The 19,810-nt window shown below is 45.0% G+C and overlaps 2 protein-coding genes across 2 annotated transcripts in view; one reads left to right on the forward strand and one right to left on the reverse strand.

Moving 5' to 3' along the window:
• Positions 1–19,810, forward strand: part of LOC112570553 (cleavage and polyadenylation specificity factor subunit 2-like) — a 114,818-nt gene that overhangs the window by 4,389 nt on the left and 90,619 nt on the right. Inside the window, 2 exon segments of the mRNA XM_025249064.1 lie at positions 219–317; positions 1,220–1,342. Coding sequence (XP_025104849.1) covers positions 219–317; positions 1,220–1,342 — 222 coding nt within the window.
• LOC112570552 (prolactin-releasing peptide receptor-like) lies at positions 11,746–15,976 on the reverse strand. Its single transcript, XM_025249062.1, has 2 exons — positions 14,609–15,976; positions 11,746–14,476 (listed from the first exon to the last, which is right to left on the reverse strand). Exons 1-2 carry the CDS (start codon positions 14,771–14,773, stop codon positions 13,460–13,462), a joined length of 1,182 nt encoding a protein of 393 aa, XP_025104847.1. The 5' UTR covers positions 14,774–15,976; the 3' UTR covers positions 11,746–13,459.

The raw sequence follows: 19,810 nt of genomic DNA on the forward strand, positions 1-19,810 counted from the left end.
GATTACATCCTGGGAACAGGTAGACAATTGTTAAATTGATGAAGACCACCTGTTTATGCATGATACTCACCTCTAAGGCAAAGTAACACTGCATGCATACAGATATGTGGTGTGTGTGTGTATATGTATGGAACACATTGATTCAACATCATGTTAACATTACATGTATATATGTTTTTCATATGAAATGGTTGGTTGTCTTTCTTTTTCGCGCTCAGGACCAAATGTGGCGCAATACAGAGTCAGGCTTGACAACATATTCTTTAGCTCTTCTTAACAATGTCAGTTTCAATGTTGTGGAGTTCGCCAAGTCACAGGTTAGTTCAGGCAGTAGAAACACCAGAAGAATGAACAGTGGGGTTTCTTTTAAAAAATATTTTTCAAAGAGAAAATCAATAAGTAGACTCAATTCTAAACATTTTCATACTTATGAAGCTGTAGCTTCTTCTTCCTAATCACCCCTAGGGTAGCATAGTGCCGCAACTACATCACGCCATCAGACCCGGTTCTGGGCATCCATTTCCAGTTGGGACCATGTCATGCCAGCTGCCTCCCAGGCTTACGTTGTGCTTGTGTTGTATTTGCGGTTTCTGTAGCAGAGGTCATTTTATAGGGTGGGGTTCTAGCCCTATGCCCAACCCTCCTCTTTCATCCGGGCTTGGGACCAGCAGGTTACCTGGAGTTGAAGCTGTAGCTTAGTATTGGCCAAAAAAACAAAAAATTAGCAAAAACCTTCCCATGAAAAAAAAGCAGACAATGTCAGACAATTCTGTAGCTGCAAAATATTTTGTTTATGTCAAAATTTGCAAATCTCAGATTTTTCAAAATAAAATTAGAGGGTTTTTTTTTAATAATTTTTCTGTTATTTCATAATTATTTCAAGTCATTTTGAAATACGTTGTCAGTAGAAATATTTTAGTAAGCATCTAGAACAATTTAATTTGTTAAATTTGTTTAATTTAAATTTGTTGTTTAATTTGTTACTTTATTACACATCTTTGAGATAATGTGGTTCTAGACTCTCTCACAAGTATTGCGATGTGGTAAGAAGTAGGGTAGTCATATAGTCAGTCATGAGTATTTTATTGAAAGCTGAATTTTACAAGTGTGTGGGTGGTGGTTTTTTTTATATATTTTTTTTTAAAGTAGCATTGGGAAATTAGAGGAAGAAGAGCTTGCGGGATTTATAGCTGATGCTGAATTTTTATGAACTTGCCAGGTTGAGTGGATGAGTGACAAGATCATGCGAGCGTTTGAAGACAACAGGAACAACCCATTTCAGTTCAAACATCTTAAACTGTGTCACAATCTGGCAGAACTTGCTCGTGTTCCAGAACCAAAGGTAGGACTTTCTACCATCTCTTTTCAGTCAAGTGCAGATGCATGGGTGCATATATTTGTATAGTTAGGGCCTTTATAAATGTGACCTCACTGTAACATAAGTAGTTGTTCTTCCTCAAGTTGTATTAAGGATTTATAGTTTGTAATATATGTATCAGGCACCAACATGAGTGGTTTGTGAAATGGATGTTGTGTGTACAGAAAGCTGTAATGTTGGTAAAGAAAGGCTGCAAGAACTAGCATGTTATGATGAGGTGGTAAGGTGCTGCTGAAGTTAGTAGAAGAAAGGGTAATGAATTGCAACTATGAGAACAAGGGTGTGTTAAGCTATAAGAAATGGAATGTCACATGAGGTGCTGCGATGTGATGCAAGGCCTCATTTGTTGGGTAGGATATATAGAAGGAGCAAAACTATTCACATGAGATAAATACTTCAGTTCAAGGTGAACAGGGAATCATCTGCAATATTCACACTACTCAGCTTTGTAATTTTTGAATACTTATATTAATCCAGTTCTCAGAGTCTAACTTTATAACATTAATGTTGACACATCTATTTCTTTTTTATCTTCTTACATCTTTCTCATGCATGTGCGCACTCACACACACATACACACATTGCTGTATTAAATAAGCCTTCTCAGTTTTCATAGCTGTTGGCCTTCTACAGTTAGGCTCAATGGCTGTAAAACTGAATGTGCAATTTTTAGGATAGAACTTGCTGATCATTGCGGCAGGTGATTCTGGTAGTAAAAAATTAGAAATTCACTCTGATATTTCCAAAGAATTTTTTGCTCTGTACGTTTTACTTAAAATGAAGCTAGGATGTCCTCTGTTTTGTAAGTGTGCATCATGTAGCAGGTGTCAAGTCTGAATTACTTTCCTGTTGCAAAAACTCATTCATTGATTACAGTCCATTTCAAACAGAACATTTTTTTTTTTGTAATGTATTAGTTCTTGGCTGTCTTGCATACATCTGACACCAAATCCTGTCTGAGATGTGCCTTGTGGTAAAAACCTTTATTTTCATACATTGACATTAGACACTGTTTCTAATGTTTTTGTCATGGGAGTAAATTTCTTTTCTTTCAGAATCAAAGGAAGTACATAAAAGATGTAATTTTGAGGTGCTTTTATTTATAGTAATTTATGGGATTTTTTAATCCTATAAGTGGCATGAAGTGTTAATAACATGGTCAGATGATTGATGGCATGTGATTTATTTTTGCTCAGAAGGAACCATGCTGCAGATGTGTTCTTTCCCCTTAGGGCTCCCTTGCTATTGCCATCTACCCTTTAGATTGGACTGGTGTTCATTTCATAGTGGCATACTGTTAGATTGTCTCAGTAGTCCCAGAACATTACACCAAACTAAGACAGACCTAGCTTGACTGCCCTGGTCTGATGCTGCAGACATGGTACATCTCAGGGGAGTTGTCGTCTCTTCTCCCCACCAAGTCGGTGATGGGGTTCTGGAATTAAAGTATGAAAAGGCAGTGGAGTGTAAAAAAACCCTGCATGGTTCTGGTCTGGTCATTATTATGTAGCACACTTGATTGCTCTGGGTTCCCATTAGGGCAGAGAAGGATGAACCCAGGAGATACAGTAGGCCTTGCAGCTGTCCTAGCCAGAGATGGCTGCCTTTATAAACTTGTATCAGAAAAGTGTTCTTTAAGAGTTTGGGTATTTATCTCATTATCTCATGGGATGAAAGTAAGTGAAAACCTGCACTAATCACTAGGACAAGCAAAACAACTGCTTACAGTATAACCTCCAACATAATTTTTAAGAAGAGTTTGTACATATATCATCTAAATACAAAAAATACATTGTTCAGACATGAAGAAACGAACCAGTACATTAAAGTCATAAACTAGTTATTTATTAAAGGCTCTTACAATAATATAATTTGGTTTCTGTTATGGTAGAGCTGACTAAGAATATGATGTTCTTGAGTGAACATGGCTTTATTTAACTCCATCCCTCCTGTCCTATTCCTCTCCCTTGGAAAGAAAAGTATCAACGATAGTAGCAAGTGACAGAGCCAGACTCTTTAAGGCGTAAAGCAGGCTTAGTCATGCTTTGCTTTCATTAGTTTGCTTTCCTTTTGGTGCCCACAATCCAAAATTGTTACTTCAGCAAGAGCAGGCAGCTGTGAAAGTGATTTTGTCCACTCAGAATTTAGCTTTGATTTCAATGGCTCCTTAATCAGGTAAAATCATGAAATAATGTAGCTCAAAGTGAAAGACCACTTATCTGCTATACCACACACTTGCAGACTCTGGTTTGTGCACAGCACCATGAAAACTGCTAAATGTTGATCAGGTGAGGCCATAAATAAAATACCCTCATTACATAGTGATCCCCCTTCTTTGCAGCAGCAGTTTGCATATTCTGTCTTTCTCTGTAGGTTTGTCTGTCTGTAGGTTTGTCTTGTCCATCAGCAGCATCCAAGTAGGCTCTGAACGCCTTTGGTACTGTATGGCTTGTGCTGGAGGCAGGAGATTGGGTGGGCATTATCATTACTCCAAAGAGGGCTAGTTTGTGGCCTGTCAGCAACAAGACACCTGCTGCAGGTCTTGTCGAAAGATGTGGCAGACCTAGCACTGCATATGATCAGTCTTTAGCTCAGTAATATCGAGTGCAATGTCTACTCCAGTACCTGTTGTACAGTCTACTAGTTAAGTCAGGAACACTGACAAAGAAGCCAGGGGTACTTAATCTTCTTGTTCCTGTGATCTAGAGCAGAGGAACCCAGCTGGATGTTGCTTGTGCATGTCATTCTCGTACATTACTAGATATCGCTAGTGTCATCTTGCTGTAGATACTAGGTATGACTGATGTCATTCTGCCCTACCTACTACATGGCTGGTGTCATCGTCATATCCAGATGTCAGCTTGCCATCACTCTCCTCACTTCCTGTCTCAGTACTCCCCATGTTCTTACTTCTCCCACCCACATACTGACTTTGACTGGCCCTGCCCTGACTTCCCTGCTAATTAAAGATGACACGCCTCAGGTGTGCTAAGGTGTTGGAGGTGACAGTAGTATTGATTCTTTGGAAGTGTCCGGCACTGCCTCTCCGCACCAGGCAGCTGACAACCCCATCCCCGTTGGCCTGACCTCCGGTGCCTTTTGTCTCCATATTTATTCTTGTCTCCTTATATTTGCTTACTCTCTCAACCTGCTACAATAATTTTCACTCACATGTAAAACCCCTGTTGTAGAATACATGAATGACACTTTTTTTAAATTTTGTTTTACACGACAGTGTGGTCATCACAGATTTATTATCCTAATTTTCTTGGGGTCTTATGATTAATGTCTGTTCCTTCCTTATCCCGCCTCCTCCCAGTCTTACTCTGGCGAGCGTGGACTAAGCATCATTCAACCTGACGCTGATTACGAGCAACCAGTCCTGGCCCGGAGAAGGTCACGGTTGTTAACCCGCCTCTCGCGGACCTTTTGTTGCTTAGAAATCTCGCGGGGATGCAAGGCAATGTCTGGCTCTCCTCCTTCTCCCGTTCTTTGTCCTTGGAGCTTTAAACTAAGACGAGCATTTGAAACCGCAACAAGACTGCTTGTTCTTGGAGGACAACACTTACCTACAGTCATCTGCAGCCATCTTGTCATCAGACGTTGTGAGAGGCCTTCTCACGTGGCACCCGTTGTAATTGTAATTGTTAGCGAGGGCCTTCCGCACAGTTTCTTCAATGATGGCAGCCATCACCTAATGCTCCTTTCTCACGTGGCAGCTGGAAAAGAAATAATCTGCGGAAATCAGAGATTTAGATGAATGGATGAGACTTGATATTTTTGGCGCGCTCGCACGCTGGCGAGACCACACTTCTTCCCTTAAATGTAATTTCTGTGACTGAAGGAGATGACTAGGAGACATCTGATCGTCCAGCCGCCGGGCTGCGGTGCCTGTGAGCGGTTGCACCAGGCTGCACTTGTTCTGACAGGCCGACGTCGATACCTCCGTGGGACCCCCGGGCACTCTGGCAGCGCGCTGTCACCCTTTCACAGCACCTCTTTGTCTTCGACCTGTCGGCTGCGACGTGCGAAGACCAGAGACTTCCGCTGGTGCCGGAACTTGGCATGAACATCACGACTCAAACATGGCATAACGCTTGTAAAGCCTCTCTGGGGACAGGAGAGGTGAGCTTGGTGGTAGCGGGTGTCGTATATTGGAATGTTTTGCTAGGCACCAGCTAGGCTTCTTTTTTACGATAATCGAATAATTGTGGTGTATTTCTTTTACGTATAAGTAGCAAGTGTATCTGGCATTGCTTGACTAGTGTCCCATTCCTTGGGAGGCTGTCATTGCTCAGACAGGATCAGAAGGCAGCACGAAACGCTGCTCACCTCGTTTGTTGAAGGAGAGAGAAATATTGCGGTGCCGGTCACAGATCGTCTTACATATCTCACTTACATTCGCTTGCTTTCTTTGCTATTTTCTCTCTCTCACACAAACACACACAACCTTGTGCAATGAAAGTTGCTACGTGGACATTATTAATGACAGTAAACAGTATGATGAAGCATGTCTGGAGAAACTGGAGTTCTCCGGCCTGTGAGATAGATTGCGCTAAGTACTTATGAGTTTTTCTTGCAGGTGCATGTGTCATGTAGCCAAAAAAAAAAAAGGAATTATGTTCTAGTCTCTGATGTTTATAACAATACTGAAGAGAGTATTGCGAGTGTATGTGCGGATGGAGTGAAAAATGAAATACTGCTTCCATCTGCTCACATGCACATCATACACACGTGCACGCACGGACTCACATTTTAAATTTGATGTTTGCCGCTGCCCATGCTGCTTAATAGGACAATGACGTGCTTTTACCAGGAGGAATATCTGGGAAGCTGAGAACTTTATTAATCAAATTTTACGAGGAGGGATTGTTGGGCAGCTGGAGAGCTCCATAAATCAGCGCCTTGACACCAGAGGTCGTGTGCGCCGTTCTCAGCCTCGTCGTCATGCAGCCGTGATGCAGTCCGCTGGCATCATCATCGTGGAACCCTGGCTCCATAAACTTTCCTCATTTCGCTGGGAACCTTGCAGAAAAATACCGAGATGATGCCGTTTTGTTACAGCGCTTTCATTTTCTCCGCTAAAGCCCTGGCGTTCCGGGGTCTTTATTCCAGATCAGCAAACAATTAAGTGAAGCAGTTACACTGACGTCAGTTCCTGCATGTTAACTTTGTTGCTGTTTCTTGTTTCGAAATGAATTTTGCCCACCCACCCACTTTCTTTCCTCTCTTTCTTCTCTTGTCAACACAGTGGTATCCGGGAGGAGAGAGTGGTACGAGTGAAGTGTTCGGGGGGAGGTTGAAGCAGCACAAAAGGCATAAAAATTATCCAGGAGGGAAGAAACTGCTTCTGCAGTGTTTTATCAAGAAAATCTCTTTATTTTTGATGCTTGATTTCGCTGGCTGTAGGTCGTTTCATTGTCATTTTAAGAATTAATAATTCTTGAATCTGAGATGGGGGGTGTTCTTTAATAAAGCCTCCCAAATAAAATACAGTTTTTCCCTGGCATCATTATTATTATTGCGATTCACTGGCGAGATGAGATTTGTAGTTTTCCTTCATCATCTTGGCATGTCATCTTCAGTCGACGAGAAGGATTCCTTCACAATAAACTTGATGTGATGACAACCACGAAGTGACTGTGGGTCGTAACGGAGCCCATCCAGACAACTTAAGCTTGACGTGAGAAGCTGGAGAGATTTGTACTTGTCAGGATAAGTAAATAGAGCTGCTCGCGGCTTAACAGGATTCTAAAGAAACCTTTTGCAGAAGAATTCAGTAAAGATAGTGATAAATTTAAGTTCGACGTTAGGAAACGTTTGGGGTGGGGTAGGTGGTGAAGAACTACCACAGTGTAGCTTTCCTTGTATCTCTTGACTGGACCGAATCTACAGTGTTGGTCAATGGGAGGATAGAGATGATATTTTGTATGGTTTGCATGTTAATATTGTTTCAGAGTGTGTGTGTTTGTGTTGGTCTGTCCTGAGTGTACTAACACCATCAACCAACTTCATACAAGGACTGAGGCTTCACGACCTATTGCATGGCTCCTCAGCAATGACCTGTCTCCTGCTGACTCAGATGATGATTAAGAAGAGGTGCAACGATAACAGTTTTCGATGGCGCGTGCTGGAGGGAGAAATGGACTGTTCAAAATTTTGTTTGGAGGAGAGAGAGAAAAATGACAGTATTAGAAATTTCGCGATGTGCCTTGTCGGGGCTACTCATCATTTTTTCTTTCAGAAAAACTTGGAACGCAGTGGGAGGGTGGGTGGGTGGTACGGGTATTGTGTGGGGAGGGATGCCAGGTGTGTGCACGTGTCTCTTAATGTCTTGCATCGGCACTGCGCCAGCAGAAGAAATAATGGAATCACAAGACGGCGGCGTGTGAAAAAAAAAAATCAACCATGCTGTCTTCTTGCGAGGCGGTCTTGGGGAACACAAACCTAATTGTAGTTTTTCAGGCAGAAAGATTTTATTCCAAACTTCTGCTGCGTTTAATTTGTAAGGTTACCAGGGGTCACGAAAATTCGAAATCAACAGCAGCGAAAAAGAAGGCAGTTCGTTCCTTTTTTTCCCCCGGCTTCCTCCCTTTCAGTCTGATGTTTTTCTTAACGTCTCCATAATTTGTGATAAATGCATTTACTGCAAGTTTGCTTGTGAAGTCTGGGAAGGAAAAGAATGAATCACACTTGAAAAATCTTGCCTGGATGTTGGAGAGACAATGGAGGGTGTCGTGGTCAGAGCAGGGATTGGTCAGAGGCCGCGACTGGTTCCCTCCTGACCCTTTAATCAGACCACGTGACCACCACGCCTTCTTGTCCTTCAAAGTAGAGTCGACGATGAGAAGAGTTTCTTATCCATATATTAGGGAACGATAACGAACGCGTGAAGAACCTGTCTTTCTGTCGTGAATAACTCATCACACCGAGGAAGAGATAAACCAAAGTAAAAAAAAAAAAATAATAATAATCGACCGTATCGTTGTCTTATCTCACAAGGACTTAAAAATGTCGCAACTTTTTTATTCCGAAGCCATGGAACGTGCGAAGGTTGTTTGCACTTCTCTTTAATTATTAGGCGACACCGTCTTCCGCGTCTTTGTTCCGCGTTCTTGTGCCGCACGTGTACCGCCGTACCGCCGCCCGCAGCACCGCCGAGGAGCTCGGCGTGAAAAGACGACGTAATCACCAAGTGCAGATGGCGGAGACTGCATTTTTGTCTTGCATGTCATGTAATCAGGGCCACGATAAGGGCACAAGCCAGGCCTAAAACGAAATAAAACCAGCAGAAAGAACCAGAAAGCCTTCTGAAAGAAAAAAAAAAAAGAAAGAAAAGGGCATTCTTGCATCTCGTTTAATAGGCAACCCAGCGCATCATGTGGGAGGTGCGGAGGGAGTGAAGGAAGGGGAAAGGGGGTGAAAGAAGAGATTTGCTAACATGGATCCTGTGACTGGTGGCTGGAATTTGAATTTGCTTACGTGGAGGCCAAGATGGAGGCGGCGATGTTAGTGAGTCGTCAGAAGTCACCGCGTGTCGTCTTTTGTAGCGAATGGCCCTCGCCACGAGCAGGGTCAAGGCCCGAGAGTATCTTCCTTTCTCGCGACGATGAGAAGATCTGCTCGCAGAGGCGACTCTTTCAAGATTGTCTTGCAGGTCCAATGCTCGTACCTTGTCATGCCTCAGAAAGTGAGGTCTATGCTGAGGGACTCGAAATTAATATCAAAAGTTAATGTTTGATTTACAGAGCGTCCTCCTTTAAAAAATACTTTTTTTTCGTTTGTCTCAAATCTGTGATTCATTGATGATCATTGGTGATTCAGTGGTGGGTAGCTGTCCACCAACAGGGCTTTCTCAAGCAAGACTGTATCATTAACTGGCCGATCATACATGCTTACACTGATTACCGGAAGGCGAGCCCCGGTCCAAGATGCTGGCTCGTTCTTAGCCCCCGCGGGGGCCGAGGCAAAGGGCATGTGCGGGGCCCTCACGATCACACGGTTTTAGGATCTAAAGTCACTTTTTCCTCAGGGTCGTCGTCTGCATACACATTACAACAACGTCGTCAATAGTACAATCAAAAGCGCGGCCCCTCGCAGATAAGCACGGCCCTGCTCCGTGTAACTCCATAGCTGACGTGCCACGTGCGCTACGTTACTCAGGACCACAGACGATCCCTTTGACCCCCTGTAAGTGAACTACAGCCTCGACCTGAATTCTAGACCTATTAACATGTTCGTTTATGGTGTATGCATGCGCAATATACATGAGATTGTTAGCAATACATGCTCAGTTTGATTTAAATGGAATTTTTTAAATAAAGAAAACAAGTCAAAACTAAATAAATTAATTTTGGGCATAACAAGCATGACGCATGCGCAAGTAGTGGATCTGCCATATAAATAAAATATTAGCAGTTAATAACATGTATATAGCATGCATGTGTGTGTGTGTGGTCTATAGTAGGTTTAGATAAGTTTAACAGAAGCTATGGACAGAATTACACCGATGTTAGGTAGATCGCCAAATCGTGTGCAAGCGAAAAAGGCTGTACATGATTTCTTGGCACTTGCTGGGTCATGTGACCTCAGTGTACAGTGCCTGGAGATGCTACTTTTCCATCGCAGATAACAGTCTTCCGGACAGAATATTAATAAACTGTCTCTTTTCTTCTAGGCCTATCTCAGTGCGCCTTTCTTTAGATATACAAATATGTGTGTACATGTAGGCACAAGATGCAGACAGAAGACAGGGCTGGCAACGCTAGTTGTGCATTCTTCACACATCCCTTTCTTCTTCACGAGCCTCTCGAGTGGTGTGATGCTCGCGCTGGGGTATGGAGGAAATGGGGTTGGGGAACGAGATGAGGTGGTGGAGGCAGTTCCAAGCTCTCCCCCTCTTCTTGTCAGATGGTTCCACTTTTCAAAAGACCCATTGATATTTGAAAGCCTGGATCCTGTACAAGGCTGTGATCGCCAGGTTGGAGGCTTCCAGTTGGCACCAACTTGCCCACATCGCCGGCAGGGTTCCTGTCCCAGAAGTTGTTCCATTTAATTGGCGGTGGCTATGAGAAGGCCGTAGGCACGGGTTTTAGGTCTGCAGCTATCAACTCGGTGTCCTCAACACACTTTTCCACCTCCTCTCTTTCCAATCCTCCCACCTGCAGCAGAAGTGATTTCATTTTCATCGCGCGACGTCCCCTTCCCCGTCGCCCTCTTCCTCCCCACCTCACACCCCTCCCAGCTCTTAAATTTGAATGTCACGAGGCTTGGGGCACTCGGCTAGCACGAATGATGCCAAGGCTGGCAGAGGAAAAAAAATGTGACTATCGACAAGTTAAATGTTCGGCTTGATGTCTGGTGTAACAGAACAGATGGTGACTCCATCGACAGGTCTAAGTGTTGAAATGTCTGACTAAGACAGAACATATGGCGTCTGATAGGACAAGTTAAATTGTTCGGCTTGATGTCTGGTCTAACAAAAAACAGGTGTTGTGGTGTTAAAATGTCTGACAAAGAACATATAGTGACCGTCCATCGACAACTTAAAGTCTGTTGCTTAATTAATGCTTGCTTTAACGAACCCACGGAAGACACGCCCTTGCGGGCTTTGTGCTTTCGCGCGCATCGGTTGTCTCTCATTGCTGCCTTAATTTCAGTGTAATATTTCAGTGTTATCGCAGATGCATTCGAAATCATTTATTTTGCTTCTTTGCTTGCTTGATTGATTGACTGACTACGAGTTTGCGTGAGAGCTGGAGAGCAGGTTCAGGGAGTGTGGGATGAAAGTCATAAATCGTCGTTTGTGAGTTCCCAGATATTAATACGGGGCCTTCACGTGATGATCACGTCGCCGTTTATGGACAAAATTCGAGATGAACACAGACCGGACACATCTTGTTGGGGCTAGGGGGTGGGTGTGTGGGGTAGAGGCGGGGGCGGGATGGATGAAACAGAAAGGAGGGCATCGTCTCGCATCACTTGAAAATGTGACACTTGGATCCCGGGTCTTGTGATTCCATTTCTGCCTTTGTCAGCCGCTTGTGTCTTGAACAGTCTTTTGACTGGGCTAAGTTTCCACGGTACTGCGAATAAACACGTCTGCAGATGACACAAAAAGTTGTAAATATTTTAGTGATCCTGTAATGGCATCGGAATAGAGCACTTCTATTTTAGGAGCTTGAAGTGTGTGACTGTATATGTGTGTGTATGTTGTAGGTGTGTATGTGGAGTATGTATGTGTGTGTATGTATGGTCGGGTTTTTAACATGATGCTAGTTACCCATCATTCCCTTCCTTTGTCCAGGTTCTCCCTGTGTAGATGTTGTAGATGTTACTATTTTAGGCGTCTCAGGTGTCTACGTTTCTATGCGCTGGCATGCAAAAACTCAGATGAGATTGCTCCGGTTTTTTTCCCACACAGGTTTTCTTCTGTTGTTTTTGTTTCTGAAGTTATTCACCTGCTGCTGGTGGTCAGGTGTAAGGTGTCACCACTTACGACTAGTCTGGATTGTGGGGGCATAGGCTATCTTGATTTTGAACATTTCGTAACATTCATATATCACGATATCACAAGAGTGTAGTCAGCACTCTGATTACATTTAATGAGATAAAATATTTCATAGAACAGGCGCGAAATCAGACTGGAATATGTGTACAAGGGAGAAGAAAATCACAGATTCAAGTCAACAATGTGAAAAAAAAAGGTTTCCAAAGAAACACAAAGATCCACTACATGCTCTCAGAACCATGAATTATTAGGACATCCACAGTGCGATGTTAAGTTAATGGCTTTTCTCAATTCGTGGCTCCATCTGTGTAAAGTGTTCTGCTTTCAAGTGCTAGAAGAACTTTCTAGCAAAGTGCACATGAATAGCCAGGTTATGAAATCGGATGAAGTGGCAGTGTAGGCGTATGCGAAATCTGCTTCAGCACCAGTTTTTGTTTGTCTGTCTGTCTGTCTGTGTCTGTCTGTCTGTCTGTCTGTCTGTTTGTTTGTTTGTTTGTTTGTTTGTTTGTTTGTTTGTTTGTTTGTTTGATTGTGAAGAATTCAAATTTTACGGCGTGCTGTCTGATTGGCTGCTGCATGGAGGATAGGCCACATTGAGACATGGACATCACGGAAGCGTATCAGAGACGTCCGCAACTCACTTGTCGCACTATCGGGTTTGGTGACCAGTGAATAACGGTCACAGCGGGACCAACGATTTTGATGATTTGCGAAAATGACCGCACGCAGCACACAAGACTCACGTCCACGAAACTTCACTAAACACGTGTGCTGTGGGAGCGACCGCATAGCAAAGAAAACAAAGAAACAAACAATTCCATAACTGGAAAGTGTCCACGTGTATGGCTGGCTGGACCTGCCAGGGATCTCCGAGGACAACCAGTAACGCAACACTGCAGCTTGGCATGTTTTAAGGTACGATATATTGCAGTGTATTGCCCCACACCCTGTAAAGTGCCTCTGTGGCTCACTGGCTTTGCCAAGGGTCTTAATGATGACCACTTGTAACAAAGCTTCCAGTATGATGACATGCATGAACAGACACAACTGCAATCAACTTCAAAACGCCGAGCTCACCCAGCTAGGGTCTTGGGTGGGAAGCCCACTGTTCTGTAAGACGTGTGTAGGGTTTGGGTGCGTACCCTTCACCCCTGCGTCCCAGTCTTCGAATTGGCAGACTGTAAAGGCAATAGCTTGGTAATACGCGATCAACATTTTTCTCAGAGAGCAGAAAATAATGCACATGTTCGCCTTATCTTGTCAAATATCTACCTTTGTCACGTAGAAATCGTTGACAAGAAGTGTCAGAACAGCCGTCGCAATGGAAGGGGTGGGTTGGAGGGGAGAGTGAAGGAGCGAGGCTCACAAAGTCTTTATCCTGCCGTTTTCGCCATTGTAAGGTTCACATACCTTCGTCAACACCTGTAATTACACGTGATCCAGGTCAGATACGCAGTTTTACAAACACCTGCTAGCCACGGGACTTGGCTCGGATGTTAGGTGTTTACATCCTTGTCGAACACCCTGTATCTTGCTGGCAGAGTATACCGTACACCCCACCTGACGAACACCTAGAGCTTGGCTGAAGACTGTTGGTCTGTCGCGGGGCAGACGCCAGACGCGGGGCCAGGAGGCTGGTAACAAGACTGGTTGGCGACATTCGTCGTCTTTGAGAAGTACCCCATGGAGATGGACTCCCCCTGCGTGCGCCCAGGGCGCTTCCAGCACAAGGTGTAGCCAAAGAACTTGCCCAGCTCCTTCTTGAAGTTGTCGTTGAGCCAGCCGTACAGGAAAGGGTTGACGCAGGCGCTGCCCATGGCGAAGATCTTAAGCAGGAGGTCGACGAGGCGGAAGTACTTGCCCTTGACCAGCAGCTGGTTGAACTCGGACGTGAGGCTAAAGAGGTTCCAGGGCAGCCAGCACAGGGTAAAGGTCAGGACGACGGTGATGAGGATGCGGTTGGTGCGCAAGTTCCGGCGCGTCTCGTTCCGCTTGAGCGGGCGGTTGCGGAGGACCGTGCAGAGGCGGCGGTAGAAGACCGAGGTGAAGACGAGCGGCAGGACGAACTGCAAGAGGATGACGATGACCGAGTAGGTCTGCTTCTGCGGCAGCGACGGCCAGGCCTCCACGCAGTACACCTTGTGCGTGTCGATGAAATGGTCGATGATAACGGCGCGGGTGTAGACCATCATCGGCACGGACAGCGCCACGGTGAAGACGACGATGGCGCTGGCGATGAGGATGGCGCTGCGCACGGTCATGCGGCGCTTGAAGGGGTAGACGATGAGCATGTAGCGGTCAATGGCGATCATCAGGATGAAGAGGGAGGAGGCGAACATGGGCACGGCGAAGGTGGTCATGGCGATGTGGCACAGCGGCCGCCCGAAGGCCCAGTTGTCTGTCAGCTGGTAGTGCAGCTGCAGCGGCAGGTTGAACACGCACAGCGCCACGTCGGCCAGCCCCAGCGCCACGATGAAGACGTTGGTGACGGTGTGCAGCTGGCGGTAGCGGATGATGACCACCACCACCAGCACGTTGGCCATGCAACCGAACACAATGACTATGACGTAGAGGGCGATGACCGCCGCCTGCAAACACACACACACATACGGTCAGATCATAGCATAAATAATAAAGACTGCATCATGTGTTGGTATTAAATACATGAGTGTATACTTTCCACCTTGCTTATCTATCGAGTAACGTGTCCCCAGTATTACCTTCCATCGCTGATCGTGTAGAACCTCCCACTCCTTTCTCCAGTCGTAGTAGACGTCCAGGAAGGTGATGTTTGTGATGTTATCGTACATTCCAAAGAGAAGCGGGAGTTCAATCTGTCCGTAGGCAGTCATAAAGTCGCCGGCACCGCGTCTCAATGAGTTCATCCTTGACTTGCACCCACACCCGCACAGACACCCTCGTCTGCACGAACTTGACCTGCACCTCCCCCGGCGCTGGTTGTTGACCTGCCCTCACGACCTCAACAAGTTCATTGACTCCTTCACTTGTACGTAGACATACTCTCTTACAAAGTTTATCATTGAGTTGAGTTCACTCTTCCGCGAAGTTCGGGTAGTTGTCACTTGGGTGGCGGTCGGGTGCCAGGGGGCTGTGTGATCTGTCCGCGCCTGTCTCATTCCTGACATAGGAGTCAGGTTTCCCTGGCAACGTGTGAACTGATGATAGCATTCGATGATGCAGAGTTTATGTTCAGAAATTAGCACCGGCTTCTGAACCATTCACGAATTGTGAGTGAAATTTCTTGGCCTCGTTTCATCCAACTTTCAGCTTATTAATATACGTTGTACATGCTTTGATGAAGCGCACTTGTACTTTATTCTTTTGTCTTTTCCTTTTCCCACAGCGAAAGAACATCCGCAGGAGAGGTCTTTCACCACTCAGAGTTCACTTTAATTATCTTCGTTTTGCCACCAAGAATATTTGTCATCAAACGAAAAATTCGACGTTTGGCTTAAAAGTAAATAGATAAATTATGGAATGGCCAGTGACCAGGCTGTCTGTAGAAAGGGGAGAAATGACTTTGTGACTTTGCTGAAAGCTTCTCATGACATATGGTTATACAGAATACCTTTTTTCAGCCAGAACCAGCAGTGCTATGATCTCTGTAAACAACACGCTTCCTTTTTGGGTTGGTAGTAGCTGTCCAGCTCCACATTATCACATTCTCCAACGACTGACATGTCCACTCAGTGGGTGGGTGTCACGTGATCAACTTCTTTCCTATTCCGGAATCCGTACAACAGAATGAAACAACAATAATTTGCGCTGACACTTTTTTACATCCTAGCTTGTGACTAGACTGCACTTTAGTCATGGGAAATACGGTGGGTTCTTTCCAAGCACGAAGATAAAAAGTAAATAAATAAAATAACAGCGGGTTATTATTCGTCGTTCTTAACACTGTCGAGGGCTCGATGTATGTAGTAGACGAAGAGACTCAATTAGAGGGACCTTTTGGTCAAAAACTTTTAAACAAAAGTTTGGATAAGTCTATGGCCACGAGGGAATTTGTTTCGGAGGTGAAAGTTAACTTGCGTGGAACATCGACTGATTGTTAGTCGCGATGTCTTGTCTCTCGTTTTCATCGCAGACGACTTGAAGAGTTGTGTCCTCCTGCATGCGGGTGATCACCCACACTGAAATCCATTTTGAAATTTGAATATCGAGCCTACACAAAATATCGCTCTCAACACATTAAAAAGAATACAATTCCTGGTCTTTTAGTGCAGCGGCGATGCTTGCCTGAAGGTGATGGCAGCGTTGCGAGGGCAACGTTAGACACAGTCACGTGATGGATAGTCACGTGTGGACTGGCATGACGCCGACGTCCTGTCAGCTGCAGTTCCTTTTGACAGCGAGCTAAGTTGTGTCCAAAGCCGACAAGACAAGAGATGGACAAGAAGACTTTGATGGCCCGCTGGAAGTGACCTCCCCTGGGAGATGTGTGCTAGCAGGGGGCGCTGCGAGTTGTCCGAGTGGACCACGTCGCCGCGCTTTCGTGGTGTCGTCGCCACGTCGTCCGCGATGCGCCCTTCGTCACGACCTCGTAGCGGGAAATGAATGGCATTCAGGATGACCGCGTCTGAAGGAAAGGAAAAGAAAAAAGGGAAAGACGTTGGATGGGGAAAAAGATTAAAGTTACTCGAACCATTAAAACATCAAAAGAGAATGAAAGTCGTCAGCATTTTCATTTAAAGCTACGTCTCCCCACCGCGTCCCTTTCGCTTTAGATTTCCTACGCTTGGTGCAATCCACTTCCGCACGTCACTGTCAACTTTAACCCAAAGAATGGTCTCCCTTTGTTCTTGGCGTCCATTCGTCTCTCTTGGCGCCAGCTAACTGTTGCATTCGTGTTGATTGTCTATTCAAAGACCATACTCACATCCTGTAAAGGTTCTCTTTGAAGTTTTAAAAAACCAACACAGAGTTCCAAAATAAACTGTTATTTCCAGTTACGTCCTGAAGTAAGCAGGTATAAGACGTAAAACATTATGAAGACACAAAGGTCTTATAGTATTATAGCTACAAAACGTATTTGCTGGGCAAAGTAGTTCCATGAAATGTAGCATGACAGGTCTTAGAGCAGAACCATAACTGTCTCTGAAGCTGAAGGCTACCCATGGGGTCAGGGTAAATGTATAGACGACCCACATTTACTGGGGGTCACACACTTTAGAAGCGTGAGCTTTCGGCGGCAGTTTTAGTACAACTTTGTTTGGGTGCGCAGGCTGCTTTCTGCTGGAACGGGACAAAATAAATCCACAGCCTTCCTAAACTTTCTGCTGCTCAACTTATTGTATTTTTGTCATTAGGTATTGCCAGCCTGTCACCGGAGTTTTTCTGTTTGTCCGTTTATGGACATGTTACTGCAATGCATCTGGCTTTACGAACGGGACTCTTGCGCAATCATATGGGGTCTATGTCTTTCTATCGTCCTCCTGTGATTATTTTACCACCTCGTGTCTCCATCTACTAGGTTCCTTTGCGAACTTCCGCCCGAGAGACACGAGCCCACGACTGGCAAAGCCTCATTGTTGTCGTGTTCCTGTAGGACTTTGCGAAACAACTTACTGTCCGCCGCTAGGCTAGAGCTTGTGATGGTCCATCTGTCATCACCAGAGTTGATAGTTGAGTGGACGTGTGTGTGTGAGAGAGAGAGACTGAGACCGTGTGTTTGTAGTAGAGAAAGATGGGGCGAGGGTAGATCGCGCGGCAGACCAGATGTGTCTGTCTAGAGATTGAATGAGTGAAGAAGGCAAACATACAAAAGCGATAATATTCCGCAATCATGACAAGAATTAGTTGGAGTCCACGAGTCCTTTTCCCAAGGCAATGGCGCCTGGACGTAGTAGACCACAGAGAACTATGGTAGCAATGACTACAAGCGCGATGCCCTGTTAATAGCGAGGTGGAACTGGAGGTGGGAATCGTTCTTACAACTTTCATTTGTGCCTCCGCTGGGAATTACTGCTTCGGAGCTCGATGGCGGTGGGAGGAGGAAGGGAGAATTAGGGAAGAGGAGGAAGGGGAAGACTGCGGAGATGAGAGGGCGTGGACGGAGGGACACTTGTGACATGAGGTTCTGTGCTTGTCTTCGCCGGTGGAACTCAGAATGTGGGCCGCAATTTTGAGTTTTTCATTTCGCTCGGCTTCAAGAGTTCCGGGAGAGATTTTGTATGCGCGCTAACCATTTTCTTGTTCGGCATATTGATTCGATTGTGTATCTTTGTGTGTTCGCTTCCATTCTGTTCCGCGCTGCTTCCTCCAGCAGGCAGTTTGCAAGAGGTCTTGGCTGGTGGACTGTATTAGGAGGCACTGCCATGAATATTCATGAGCATTCTCACCTCGCCACTGAAGGAGAGCTTGCAGGACTGTTGATTGTGTCTCCAGGATTATTACCGTTGCGGAATATTCATTGCAATTTTTTTTCATTTGATTTTTATGAATATTTTTATGAGAGCGAGGGGAGGTATTTAAAAAAAATAATATGTGTTCGATTTCAGTCGAAAGTGTTGAGTGTATATAAATATAGAGAGAGATTTTGAAATCCGCTTTATTTGTCGCATTTTTGCTTCAGGATTGTTCTTTGCTTGCACAACAGTGAACAGTTGAAAAATCTCATTTGAAGGAGGGCAATGAGAGAATAGGAGATCGTGACATCCAGCAGCGTGGATAGAGATCGTGACGCTAAATGACTGAGGTCAGAGTTCGTTAAATTAGCGGCGACCGTTAACTAACGGCGCTAAGTAAATGGAGACACCTGACCGAGGTATCGAGAGATCGTGACTTGATGGCAAGAGATCGTGACAATATCAACAGATCGTGCATAAAAAAAAAGTCAGCGAAGGAAAGGGTCCATTGAGACCAGTTGAGAAGAATATCGTTGAAAGAACGCCATTATCTTTGGCCGACGAGTTGTTTCTCTTCGCGCATGCATGCTTTAACATTCGAACGCGTGTCCATCTTCTTTTTTTTTTTTTTAATTTTTGACGCCCGACGAAAACAAAAAATTCTGTGATTATTGCACTGTGGACCAGCATTAAAATTTTAATTGCTTCTGTAATTTACACGTGCCCTAGAGGTTCTCCTAAATCTCCACACTCCCCGCGCTCACTTTCACAGCCTCTCTGTTATTTTTTTTTTCCTGTTTAGGGAAAACGGTATTCTTAAGTGGTGTTGACTTTGCTAAATGGTCGCAGAATTATTTAGCACGCCATTTTTCATTCACGTGTTTCTTTCCTTCGAGTCTGAAGAGTTCTTACAACGCTCACCCGCTCTCCCTCCCAACCCCTGGTGATCTTTCATCACCTCTCAGAAGCGTCCCCATCCTCATCATCTTGTCTTTCTCTCCTCCCGCGGCTTTCACACTCAACCTCGCCTCCACCAGCGAGACTCGTGCGGGTAAAAAATATAAGTACAATGTGGACATCAGAGGCGGATCGCTGAGGATATTATTGTGGCAGCGACGATGACGACTGATGCAGCTAACTGATAAAACTGCTGAGACTATGGCTACGAAGACTGGCACTAAGAGGACTTGCGAATAAAGGGGCAGATACCCCACACCTCCCCACCCCACCCTGTAATGACAGGAAAGAACTGCAGACGTGAATAATGGTGATTGGACACCAGACTGACTGTAGGTGGGAGAGTGGTGGTGGTGATGTGGTAGGAGGTGGGGGAGAAAATGACAGGCAATTAAAAAGCTGCGGTGGAAGGTGCTGAGCGAGTGTTGGCCGGAAGAAGAAACGTTTTTGTTTGACGAAACTGAAGTAACGATTTTTTTATGGTTATTTATTTATTGTAGCGAAGGGAAGTGGTTACAACAATTATTCATTCACATCAGACAGTTGGATTGGAGTGCAATCCACGGTTTGTCCAAGCAGAACGATCACACCCCA

The sequence above is a fragment of the Pomacea canaliculata genome, linkage group LG8 (assembly GCF_003073045.1).
Source record: "Pomacea canaliculata isolate SZHN2017 linkage group LG8, ASM307304v1, whole genome shotgun sequence".
In the NCBI taxonomy this organism is placed as follows: domain Eukaryota; kingdom Metazoa; phylum Mollusca; class Gastropoda; order Architaenioglossa; family Ampullariidae; genus Pomacea; species Pomacea canaliculata.

Bases quoted from the DNA above. Each gene is read 5' to 3' on its own strand.
- LOC112570552 (XM_025249062.1), bottom strand. From the start codon at position 14,773: ATGAACTCATTGAGACGCGGTGCCGGCGACTTTATGACTGCCTACGGA. The intron at 14,477-14,608 runs GTAATACTGGGG...GTGTGTTTGCAG, and splicing joins TACACGATCAGCGATGGAAG to GCGGCGGTCATCGCCCTCTA.